The sequence below is a fragment of the Hirundo rustica genome, chromosome 8 (genome assembly GCF_015227805.2).
Source record: "Hirundo rustica isolate bHirRus1 chromosome 8, bHirRus1.pri.v3, whole genome shotgun sequence".
NCBI classification, from domain to species: Eukaryota; Metazoa; Chordata; class Aves; order Passeriformes; family Hirundinidae; genus Hirundo; species Hirundo rustica.
In genome coordinates this window covers 22,757,657-22,770,571 of record NC_053457.1, presented here as the reverse complement: position 1 = coordinate 22,770,571, position 12,915 = coordinate 22,757,657, and the positions used below count along the sequence as shown (strand labels likewise).

The window sequence follows — 12,915 nt, the reverse complement described above, 5'->3', positions numbered from 1 at the left end:
CAGAGCTGGGGACTGGTGGGACCCAGTGGCCTCCACATGACACATATGTACTAGGGCCACCCTCCTTGGCATTTCCCAGGGGGCTGGGCACAAAGCCTTGCTCCTGTGGAGCCCTGGCCCCATGCATCCCCATGTCCAGCTTCTCCCTAAATAGAAGCAAGATAAACAGCAGGGTCAGGGTGTGAACTGTAGCCCTGGAGGAGGGGTGACAAAGGGAAAGGAGTTGGGGGCTGGCAGTGCCATATTTCCCATACCACTACTGGTGTCTTCAGCACATGTCCCCACTGAGAGAAGCAGCCCTGGCCCCCCAGGAACAGCTTGCCCTGGCATCCAGGGCTAGAGGCAAACCCGTGCTCACCAAGGCACAAAGGTGAGCAGCCCTGCATTGTGCTCCCTGCATCAGCCCAGGCAGAAATAGGCCCATGGCCTGTCAGACATAAGGCAGCCTCCCCATCTAAGCTCCCTGTGGGACAGGGCTATCCCCAGCCCTGGATAAGGCCAGATCTGGTGCTGCCCAGCCAAAGCTTCCTGACTGTAAGGATGGGAACCCCTTTCCCTGAGGGGTGGTCCCTGGGCTGCACAGTCCTCCTGGGGTCAAGGTGTTCTCCGTGGACCTGACAGGCCCCTGGCCTGAGGCTGCCACCCCTCTGCTCCTGGATAACACAGCTCAGTTCTTGCTGCTTCTGCCTCAGCAGCCCTTGGCCTTCTATAGCTTCGCCATCTCCCTTTCGAACCAATCAGTCCTGCTGCTCATCTCCATGTGAACCCCTTCCAGGATGTTCAGATTCCCCTTGGATAACCAAAGCATTTCCATGCTCAGGACTCTGAGTTGTGTTCCAGGCAGAAAACAGGAAATAGAACAGCAGCCAACTCCCATATGCCCTACTGTTTGATGTGTATGGAAAAGCTGACAGCAATCCTTTCCGGACTCCACACCTGAAGAGTGAGCTCAACCCAAGGCTCAGAGCTCAAGAATTGCTCATTTCTCTGGGAACAGCCAATCCCAGCTCAGGCACATGGCCAGCTGAATGCCAGGACAGAGGATGGTATGGGAGAATGGTGGCCAGCAACTCCCGGTCCTGAGAGCCAGAAGTGCTGGTCCAACAGTGTGATGATCTCCACACTGGAGGTGTTCTCCACCTCCACTGAAACCAGGGAAATGGACCAGCACTGGAGGAGCTCCTGGTAAGCTGCAGGAGAAAGTGCCAACAGTAGCAGTGCAGAGAGCAAAAAGACAGAGATACCAAGGGCAAAGAGAGAAGGGATTTATTTATTTATTACACTTCATATTTCAAAGCACCAAGACATGCCAAAAAACATTCATTTCCCTCAGGTGTCCAGCAGCAATGCTGGGCGGACAAATGCTACTGCTGGGGTCTGGGCCACCCCAGCAAAGCCCCAGCCCTGCTGGTGCCCAGCAGCCACAGGAACTGTACAAACCCACCTGGTTTGTGCCTGCCCTAGCAGCAAACATGCAGCTTTGTCACTGTACAGTGACAGGACCAGATCCCTCACAAGGGAACAAGAGCCCCAGGGTCCTGGCACAGAAATGCCCACCATGGCAGTTCTGCCAGAAGCAACCACTGCAATACCTGTAACAGACAGAGTACTCAATGTCTCTGGAAAATTCATCTTCACAATACAAAACAGTCGAGGTTTCCTGAGAAATAAAATTCACTTCCATGGAACTGGTGGGACCAGCCACACGCACATGTATACACAAACACACACACACTTTCCCTGATCAAGGACCAGATGAATCCATGGCTTCCACACACAAAAAAAAGGGAAAAAGCTTTGCTTTGCCCCAGTTAGAATTTAACTATCTCCTTGTGTTTCTCTGTCTCCATACAGACCTGCCTCCTACAGACAGACACACAGCCCTGCTGGGTTACTTTCAGTGCCATTACATTCAAATCCTTCCCGAGCACAGCTCCGCAAGCTATAAGCTCTGCTCCTCTCCTGCACCAAGAAGAAAGGAGTTCTCGGGCCAAACCAGGGCTCTCAGTAAATCTGGAGGATCCTCAGAAGACAAGGCTGGAAGCAAGCAGGCACAGCACCTCAGGTGCCTACCTCTCTTTCAAGGCTTAGCTGGCACCAGGGAAAGCTAGTGGCAGTCACAGCAGCCTGGTCCTGTGCAATGGGACCCATCAAAGGACACATCAGCTCAGAAGGACAGAGCAGCAGCACAGGTTAACCCCTTGAGACTCCTGCAGTAGCAGCTGCCAGCAGTAGTGAGGAGGAAGGCCTGTCACAGCACCAAGCTAGGCCTCTGCTACCTTCATTCACAGCTCAGAACTGAAATTTCAGAGTGTCAGTGCTCAGTTACAGAGAAAGATGCATCCCACTTCCCTTTTTCTCAAGCACTGTCAAGGGCTGTATCACAAGGTTCTGCAGCCCAGTCTTCCAGAGTTGGGGAGAGCAGGGCCAGGGTAGCTGATGGGCAGTGAGCCTTTGGTAGCCACACCAAGAGAGCACTTCCAGTGTGGTTCCAGCCCACAGCCTCTGCTGAGGAAGCCACAGAGCTCCGTCCAGCAGCCGGAGCCCCAGTTTGCTGGGATACGTTCCTCAGCATGCAGGCACCACAGAGCCTTTCCACCGCCGGGGAAATCCCATCCTTCAAAACAGCAGCACAGCAGCCAGCCCAGGGTGACGACCAGGCATCACCAGTCCCGTTCGGAGGGCTCCCGGTACGGCAGCCCCAGCTGAAGGAAGACATCTCTCTCGGTGGGGGTGGGCAGAGTACGGCCGGATGACACCTTGGCCCCGCCAGGCCCTCGCAGCACGGCCGAGCTGAGCGCGTGCTCTGACAGGCTCATGCCCTTGGTCTTGGCCAGGGCGCGCATGGAGCGGTTGAAGTGAGCCGAGCCCGTGAAGTAGAGCAGGGCGCAGGCGAACTCCCGGTACGGCACCACAATGATGTCGAGCCGGCGGTGACGCCGCGCTGGCCCCGGCAGGCGGCACACCCCCAGGTACTTCTGCTGATCGCCATTGTCCTCCTGACTCACCAGGTCATCTGTAAGGAAGCCTGGGGACAGAGAACAGGCCAAGAGGAGCTGGATGGTAGATGGACACCTCCATGCTGAACTCCCCACTGCCCAGAGAGCAGCAGAGATGTCTCACAAGGTGCTGCGGGACCCCAGCGATAACGTGCTGGGCTGCAGCACAATTCCCTCCTTAACACTACAGCTGAGCCAGGTCCAGAGGCAGCAGTTTTAAAGACTAACAAGACGTTCCATCCTTGGGAGAAGTGATCACCTATCCTTCGATGAATGCCATCCACCTCACTACCTCCTTGCCTTGGCCATTATAAGACCAGCTTCCCCACCCTCTTACCGCTTCTGCGGAGGCTGTCAAGCAGCTTGCTGAACACCCCACGGTGAGACTGCCCATCTGGGTGAGTGACCAGCACATCCACATCTCCACAGGTGGCCTTCCCCCGACGGTAGGAGCCACAGGCAACACACACGAGGCCAGGCTTCAGGGCCAGGGCGGCTTGTCTGACCTTTGAGAAAGAGGGATGAGAAGTCAGAGACCAGTCTCTTCATGCCCTTTGCATCAAGGCAGCAAAGGATCTCGTGTCTGCCTTGAGGCCTGTCCTGCTTCTCCAAAGTCTCCATACATCTGAAGGCATGGCGCACCGCCCCACAAAGAAGGCTGGTCTGGTGTCAGGGGAGGAGTGAGCCATAGTGGCCTCCACCCAGTCCTGCAAAGACCCTGCACAATGCCACACCGCACAGTGATTGACTGTAACAGCGTGTCTTTTAGGAGTTTCAATGGGCTTTAGGGATTCCACAGTCGAATATCAGCTCTTGGGAGCACTGGGTTGGGACAAGCAGGAAGATGAAGGGGCGAAGTACTGCAGTAGCTTTCAGAGCCTTCAGTTTCTGAGACAGCAAGAGATAAGAGGTTTTTTAGCTGCCCTACAGGCACAAGGCACACCAGCTCTGCCCACAAAAGGAATCAGTTCAACAGGTGATGGTCACAGGCCCTGTTTCAAAAACAGGGATGGGGTCACAAAGTCTCCCCACCAGAACACAACACAGCAGAAAATCTGTGAGCACCCCTTGGAGTTCACTCCTGCAAGGAGCTCTGCCTCTGCAGGACAGCTGGGCTTCCTGACCCAGAAAAAGCACAACTGTCCCAGCATTTTAGACCAAAGGGATGCCAACATGCTGCTGCCAGCAATCAAACACATAATCAGAACTTGCCCTATTAAAGTCTTCTCCAGGCTGGACCCCAGCTCCTGTTCTGTGCAGACAGTGCTAACACTGATGGCTTCATTTGTTACATGTTTAAGAAAGGCTCCCAAGACCCTGACAAGGCAATAAAGTATTCTTGGTCTGATTGTGCCAATCACCCTGCTGGCAGCAAATAATGAGGGCCTCAGCAATTCCCAGTGATGGGGCCATCACAGAGGCTGGGGTTCAGCAAGGCAGTGTCCGTGCCCACAGCCCCTTGTCACTCTCAGGGATCATCCTTCATTAGCAAGAGATAAACCCATTAACCTTTGCCCCAAAGGTGCTCCAAGAAGCCACAAGCCTTTCTCATGCGGAGCAAGCCCTCCTCTGGTGTTTTTGCCCCCCTTCTGGCTTTAAATGAAGATTTCTAGAAAACTCCCAGCCCCACCCGAAAGCCTAAAAGCTCCTCAGATCTCACTGTGACAGGCAGCACAGACAGTGACTAATCCCTCATTCTCTCTCCTGGGCCTGGATCAGAGGTGTGTGCCTGTGTATGGAGGGGAGCACAGTAATCCCATCAAGATAACAATAGACCCACTCCCAAGAGCCAGCTTCTCAACCCAGCCTGCCTGGGAAAGGGACCACTCACCACCAAAATGGCTAATCCGGCACACAGGACTGACACCCCAGCAGGAGCCTGGCAGGAGGGTATTCTTCATGGCCAGGCCCTGTGGCCGAGTGACAGGGTCACACTGGCTGCTGCTTCCATGGTGATTGGAGAACACAGGGGTAGCAATGACAGTGCGTCCCCCAGGCTCTCTGCTCACATTAGGGTACACTGGCTTAGGACCCCGTAGTCATGGAGTGCCACAGCATCCTAGAGCAAGCAGCACTCGTTTGCAGACTGGATCCCCTTTGCTTCCACCAAGGATATCCACGCTCTGTTCTCTGACAACTAGATCATGAGGTGCTCACAGCTTCCTTTGAAGAAGCAGCACCAGGGATACATCAGCTGAAAGCACTACAGACATGATGAGAGGCAAGAAAGCAGAGCTGGGAACCTGCTTATTCCACCATGCCATATGCAGCCTTCTTCAAAGCAGTGTGTAGAACTGAGCCCTGTGAAGTATCCTCCTTGCCAGGCACTCAGACTGAACTTTCTTAGGGGGCAAGGTAGGGGCCTTGTGTGCCCATGCCCAAAAAGGGTCCCCCAAGCACTGACCCCACTCAGAGGAGAGGCTGAAGAGCTAAGCTATAACACAAGGACCATTTTCACAGAGTGTACCTTCTTGTCATGTCCCAGCAGGTACTGCACTCTGAGGGCCTGGGGCCAAGCTACTCACGGTCTGCTCTATTTCTGCAGCTTCCTCCCGAGGCATGCGCTCCAGGAAATCCGTGTAGTGCTTCAGCCCCACGGCCTGCTGGCCCGTCAGAGTGGCCTTGGTGCGGATGTCATCCAGTGTCCGGAAACCCTAGTGCAGACCACGTGCTGATAGTCAGACATCTACCAAGACTATGCTCTTCACATGCTTTCCACCAGGATTTGGGGAGATTGTATTTAGCCTGTCTCAAGTTCAGGCCAAGTCACAGCTTCTGAGATCACATACAGAGAACGCTTTATGGCCTGGATCCTAAAAGAAGGGATTTAGGCAATCCCACTGTCAATGCACACCTCTAATCTCCACTCCTTCTCTGACAGAAGGCTACTGCTCTGAAGGCATCGTGTCCCTACACTCTGAAGGAAAACACGTAATGCAGGTAAAGGAACAACACCCACAACATCCCAATGAGGGAAAGCTGACAGCGTGAACACAAACGTGTTTTTAAAACAGTCAAGAATCCGGTCACAAACCAAACGCTACAGGAAACCAGACCTCATTAGCTCGTGCTTAGGAGACAAACTGCTTTTAAAGAAGGAACCCACACAGTGGGCTGGGTTGCTCCTGTTGGCACCATTATTTCAACCTCATCTTTATAACTTCCAGACAAGATGGATGGCTGCTCTGATAGATACAGGCCAACAGCCAGCAATCACACCAGGACCTTTCGTGGACAAGATGCCCTGATTCAAGCCAGGCTCTTAGCAACATCATTGCCATGACTAGTGTGACATGAGCTCCCAGAAGTGATGCTAGAGCAGAGGCAGTGTGTCTCCCACTCCTTCTCTCCACATCTTTGTCCTTTACCCACCACATCACAAATAAAATCTCAGCTGGGTGCTGAGACACAATGGCACCCAACCTCATAGTTCCTCCCAAAAAAACCCCAGGTTTAAATCTAACCTGTAGATATCAGCAATTAAAAACTATTTGTGAAAGTAATTCTCCTACACTCAGCAGCAGTCTTCAAACCATAACCTGATAGCCTCTTGTGTAAGGCATTGAACTTACCTGCTGGTACCACATCTGAGCTGTCTTGACCCCTGCTCCCCAGATGTTGGAAAATAACTCCAGCACAGGCACACTCTCACTGATGTGATCCAGCTTGCGCAGGTGCCCACTCTCCAAGATCTCCAGGATCTTCTCTGCCATCCGCTTCCCAATCCCAGGGATTTTACAAGCTTCCTAGAAAGAAACCAGAGCTGCTTCTGGGAAAGATCAAAGACAAGCTGAGGAGCTGCTACTGACCCAGAGCCTGGTTAGGCATTTGATGAGTAAAGGGTAAGTGGCAGGACTAGTTCTGCCTGACGGTCTCCTCTCTAGCCCAGGCTTACCTTGGCTGATCAAATCAAGTGGAAAGGACAAGCCTGCAGAATGGGACTGAAACATGAACACACTGAACTGCTGGACTGCCACAGCCCCTAAGACTCATATCCAGTTAGTTTTATATGCTATTGCCATCAGTGGCCAGTGGCTGTTGATGAAAAGGAAGGTGAAAACGTCCCTGCATTGTATCTAAGGAAGGCATTTATCTTGTGAGTGTTCAGATCTGGCCCTAAAAGGCTCAGATTCCATTTTTCTGCTGTTCTGCAAACACTGTGTGTGGTCAATAAATCTCAACTTGCACTTGCTATACAACTTCCACCAGAGGCCTATCTCCCTGCTCCACCCCCCAGGGAGGTGTTTTACCTGGTAGGAGGTGACTGGTTTGTGGTAGCTCTTGAGCGCATTGATTGCTTTGGAGTAGCCCAGAGCTCTCCACTTGTCCCCCTGGACAGAGTAAGCCTTTGCCAGCACTTCCAGCTTCTCTGTGATAGATTGGTTGTGATTTTCCTTCTTGGTGTTGGAAGACTGGGCACAAACCCACTTGCTGGGAGGCTGGGCCACCGTGTAAGAGCTGTCACTGATCTTCTCTGATGACTTCACAGGGTATCGGCCAGAAATCAATGCTTCCAGGTCTCCCTGGGTGACACCAGCATCTTCTCCTTCACTGTCTTCATCCTCAGAGTATTTCTTTAGGGAAAGATCAGAAAGCAGCTGTGTGAGCATAAGCAGATGCCTCATAGGTCCCCTTGGCACAGGCTGCTTCTGAGATTAGGAAGCCAGGGCAGTAACCACCCTCCCTCCCGGGCATGCCATGCTCCAGCTGCCACCTCTAGAAATGGCTGGTTACATGCACACCACAGTTCCTCACACCTCAAGCTAAACACGCACATCTCACACTGCCCAGGAGACTCTACTGCTGTCTACCTGTGATTCAGGCACACAGCCTCCTCCTACTGCCAAGCCCCTAACTGAGGTAAGACACTGAGTAAGTGAGCAACTGCTGCCAGCAGCAAGCTGTGGCAATGCCAAAATCCCTAGCTGCGAGAGATCCTGACTCCCTACTCCCAGTGAGAAATCTTTAGCTCATCTGGTGGCAGCATAGGCACATCTCTCACATTCAGACTCAGCAACTTCTACCCCATGATGCAGACAACAGCAGATAGGCACTGAACTTTGTTTTCAGTTTACAAACACAAAATCTTAACATAGTAGTAAATTAAAACCCCCTCATTTTCCCCATGGCTATCTGCAAGAGAAAAGGGGGAGGAAGGAATGACACAAAGGACTCCACATTCCTCAGTGACAGAAGAAAGAACCAATGTATGCATTTGCTGATACTCTCAGCATTAGGATGCCTCTGTGTAGACTTAAGAAACAATGAACCTCGGCTTCAGGTAATGAACAAAAGGGGATAGAAGTAGGAAGCTGCACAGAAGCTTTGTAGACTGCTTTGCTCACTGGGGTCCCCATCTCCCCTGATGTATAAACACAGGAGTCTGTGAAGATCCAAGAGCTTCTGTGTTGTGGAAGTAACTCTGAGCTATGCAGGGTTGTTTGGGATCAGTCCAGCAATTACATGCAGCACACCATGATCTGTTATGAGTTTCTGCAGCGTCAGCCTAAGTCAGAGCCACATCCTTACAACCTCTGGCTCTGCTGGCTGAGGAGGTAGGAGGTCTGGACACACATAGATGGGATGTATTTTGCAGTCTTGCTTTATAACTCTGAAAACTGGGTCAGATTGAAGATTTGATAGACTTAATCAGTTTAATTTGTCTTGAAATGCAACTCCCTTGAGATGTTGTTCCCCCTAAGGGCAGCAAAGCCTCAGAGGGCTCAGATAAGTCAGTAAGCCCCTTAAAAGCATATAAAGGAACACGTCATCCAATTACAATGCAGAGAACTCTGCAGCTGGAGCTGGAAGCAATTCCCATCCTCTTGGCCAGCAGTGTCACAGAGGTGAAACAGCCCTTAAACCCCTGAGTCTCTACACTTTTTCAGCAAAGCTGATGGACTCTTTACAACCACATGTGCAAAACCAAGTAGCAGCAATAGGCTACCTGAGAGGGAGGCAGGCAGCCTGGGCTGACAGCTCTGGGTTCACAGAGAGCAACTGGCACTGCTTACAGAGGCTGCCTTGCAGAGAACTACTGCATCTGGATGCCAGTCAAAAAGTGGTTGCCTGTCTGACTGGTAACAGGATTTCCTCACAGGAGTTTATATCCAAAGGCAGAACTCCCAGATCAGTCTCTGTTTAGTACGAAACACTGGCACACCCATCATCTCCTAGAGAAAAAAACATCCACCCAAGCTATAAAATACTCTGTGTTTAAAAGCTACGTCTCAACTAAGTTTCAGCTTTATTGTGGTAGCTGGGTCTCAAGTGGTTGGTATTGTCTGTAAAAGCATATCCCACTCCTCCCCAAGTCACATAGACATAAGCTTGGGACAAGGGATTTTACTGAAATGTCTACAAATGTGGCTTTTGTGCCCTCAGTGAGCTGCCACGGTAGAGAGTAATATCAGGGTTTGGGCAACAAAATTTTGGACTGTGTGGCAAAACAGATGCCAGCAATACAAGGCAGCTGCTGAGGATGTTTGAGGTAACTTGCTACAAGAAGAATTCAGCAAATTTGAGAAAAAATACAGAAGGAAACCTAACAGCAGGCCAGAGAAGCTGACTCACAGCAGAAGCCACTATTAACCCAACACAGATATTTTAAGAACACCTCCACGATCCTTCTGGCAGCAACCTGATCCACTGTAAAAACATGTGTCTGAACAGGGTGCTTGCCATGGAGTGGAGAACTGGTCCATATGGCTCAGGCAGGAACATGGGATGAAGTATCAGAGACAGCTTCCTGAAAAGTAGATATTCTCAGACAGGGAATATTCCTGAAAAGGACATCTCCATAGTGAGCCTTGGCCGGATCAGAGCACCAGGACTGTCTCAGCTGGAAATGTTCTGTTGGGAACAGCAATTTAGGGGCATTGTTTCTATTCTTAACACCTAAATAGGACAAAGAGAAGCAGTAACCATGTCCACAGCCTGAGTCTGGCTCACTGAAACATCCTCACATTGTGTATCCCTGCAGGGATGCTCTTAGCCATGAAAAGCAACATGCAGGATCTGCTCACAAGGAGATGGATTTGTGCAGCAAAGCCTCACCTCAGCCAGTTGCTGCTGTCCAAGGGTGCCCAAGCCTTGCTGTGAAGAATTCTCCACCTGTGATTCAGCATTCAGTTTCATTGCTCCCTCCTCTATTGGGGGCTGGGTTTTTTCTCTGTCCAGGATCTGTTGCTGTTCTTTCTGGATTTCTTCCTCCTCCAGGTACCTGTCATGGATCAGATGTTTCAGTACAAGAGAAGGAGGACTTCTCACTCCCCAGAAGTTTGACCAAGAAATCCTTCTGCATGTTTTGGGATGGACCACACAACCCATATGAATTGCACTCTCTCAGATCACAGATTAACTACTTGAGTTTTAGCTCAGCTCCTCAATTAACATCTAGTTTGCTAACCTGCAACTTCCACTCCTACCTACCTCACTCTTACACTGTCTCCCCAAAACTTTGCCAAAACATTTTGACCCTAACCTGTGCCTGGTGCTCCATTCTTAATTTCCTCTTGTCTAGTTGCCAATTTCTCTCTACCTTTCAACTTCAATAAGCAAGAAACAGTATTTAATCCTCAGTATTTTTGAGACATCTTATTATCACTGATGGATCAGGAAGAGGTGCCTTTAGCACCTGGAGGAAGTGACAGGACTTCTGGTAGTACTTCTGGGCCTTATTACATGTTTTGCTACCACACAGAACTTAAGAGTCATGCTCACAGGAGTTGCAGTCCAAGATTTTGAGCAGAGGTCAAATTTTAGTGCCGTTCAGCTTAGGATAGAGGACACGCAGGGAGGAATAGCAGTGTGGCATTTGCATACCTGTGAGGGATGAAGACACCATAGCCAGCAGTACTCAGCAGCTTCTGGTCTCTAATGCAAGCGCTAAGCCAGGACGCCTTCACCAGCTGCAGCCCCGGGCGCAGCTTGGTTAATCTGAGGAGCCGCAAGGCGCGATCGCAGTCCATGTCCTCAGCCACGATGACGTGCGTCACCTCCGAGGAGAGCTGGCTGCGTACGACACCCCCGTTCTGGACGATCTCCCTGTGGAAGATCTCGGCCCTGGCCTGGCCAATGCCGGCTTGCAGCACGTAGGCGACGACTGGTTTCAGCCACTCTGCTGAGGAAAGCAAAGCGGCAGGGACACAGTGACAAGAGAAAGTGCCCCAGCCCAGCAGGGCTACATCTCTCACACGGGACTTGATGGCACCAGCCCCGGCAGACAGTCTTTGGGGGGCTCCAGCTGGACACACCAAACCTAGCTGGCCATGACCTCTACAGAAAACACACTGAAGGCCAGAAAAAGCCTTCGGGGAACAGCACTTGCAGTTAACACGTTGGGTGTATTATATCATCACAGGGACACAGGACTTACCCTCAGGTATCTCTGCTCCTTCCTCTTTCGGGATCTTTGGAGGGATGCTTTTCCCCGAGTCATCCCTCAATTTCTTCCTCTTGGGAAAGGCTTTGACAATCCCTTGTGGCTCCATAGGCCTGGTGGGAAGATTAGCAGCAATTGCTAAATACAAATAAGAAAGAGGAAGGTTGCTTAGATCTTACCTAATAAAAACTCAATTCAACTCAAGATTCACTCATGTTCCTCACTGTCTTTGTTGTTCTGAAGTTTTTTGTTGTTGCCTTACAAAAATGCTCAGCCCGAGGGAGGCAACTGGAATCAAGAATTGCAGCCCACAAGGTCAGAAAAACCAATGTCAGAAAGTCTTAAGTTGACTTAAGTCAACCCTGCCTGAATATCTTAGGAACATCTACAGCCAAGTTCCTGCAATGGAAAGCATTCAGCTACTTTAACACTTTAGAGCTCCTATCTGCTCAACCTAAAGAGCAACTTTATTTCCCAGGTATTTCTTAAGCACATTCCCAAGAGGGAAACACTTCTCCTGCCAGGGCTGAAATCTAGCCATCTATGAGACAGAACACTGACTGACACCAAGTATTTCACACAGCCACAAGAGGAAAACTCCCAACTTGACTTCATCTAGAAAGAGCAAATTACTAAGGATTAACTAGCCAAGTTTAGTGTAGCTTTACCATGACAAGCCTTGCAAATGCAAACTTTGGAGCTTTTACTACCAGGATACAAGGAAGCTCAGTTTTCCGTAACCCAAACAAGTCTATCCCAACAGTCCCTTCCATGTGGCTGCAGCACTGAGTAAACACCAGCCTGGTTTCCTCTCTGCGCAGCACTCTGCTTCTCTTAGAGTTCTCACACAGAGTCCAGCACAAACCTATCCTGCCAAACCTGGAAAAGCTTCATATGGTCCCATCTGGCCATGGCTTCCTGCTAGATGAGAAGGTCACTTTCTCATCTGAGCACTAAACATAATCCTCTGAAGACGAATTCAGAGCTCGACTCAAGCCCTTGCTTCTGCGAGCAAGAGTTCAGCTCCATGGGAACAGAAACCCTGCTACATTTCTAAAACTCACCTTCGCTGAAACGTTTCAGTTTTCAGGTCGTTCTAACCAAAAAAACAAAACCAAAACCAACCAAACAAACAAAAACCCACAACAACAAAAACCTCTGGTAATCCTTTCTATTAGATAAAGCAAAAACCCCCACCAAAAGCCCGCCAAGGTTCTGGGTGCCCACGTAGAAGCGTGTTTCTGCAGGCTGCATTTTAACTCCTATAAACCACAACGCACACGCGCCCGGCACCAAACCTGCCTTGCCAGCCTCCTCAGGCCGCGAAGGTCTCAAGGTCACCACCCTGGGGCTGGCAGCACCCACAACCTCGGGGGCAAGAACGACCGCCCCGGCTATGCCCGGGGGGAGCCGAGAGAAGGCGGAAGAGGACGGGGGCGCAGCCGGCGAGGGAAAGGGCCCCGAAGGCGAGCGGGGCCGCGGCCGCGCCCGGGCAGGGCCGCGCTGGCTCGGCCGGGCCGGAAGCGCTCCCGG

The 12,915-nt window shown here is 51.1% G+C and overlaps 1 protein-coding gene across 4 annotated transcripts; it reads right to left on the bottom strand.

Annotated features, from left to right (window-relative positions):
- Positions 1–1,251: 1,251 nt before the first annotated feature.
- POLL (DNA polymerase lambda) lies at positions 1,252–12,888 on the bottom strand. Of its 4 annotated transcripts, none has more exons than XM_040071663.2 (9): positions 12,685–12,888; positions 11,377–11,520; positions 10,824–11,121; positions 10,056–10,221; positions 7,250–7,573; positions 6,572–6,745; positions 5,525–5,653; positions 3,337–3,505; positions 1,252–3,028 (listed from the first exon to the last, which is right to left on the bottom strand). In XM_040071663.2, the coding sequence occupies exons 2-9, from the start codon at positions 11,489–11,491 to the stop codon at positions 2,664–2,666; spliced, it is 1,740 nt and encodes a 579-aa protein (XP_039927597.1). In that variant the 5' UTR covers positions 11,492–11,520; positions 12,685–12,888; the 3' UTR covers positions 1,252–2,663. The 4 variants fall into 4 exon arrangements, with proteins under 4 accessions (XP_039927597.1, XP_039927600.1, XP_039927598.1 ...); XM_040071666.1 differs by having other exon boundaries at positions 10,824–11,118; positions 12,685–12,882; XM_040071664.1 differs by having other exon boundaries at positions 11,377–11,495; positions 12,685–12,882.
- Positions 12,889–12,915: the final 27 nt, after the last annotated feature.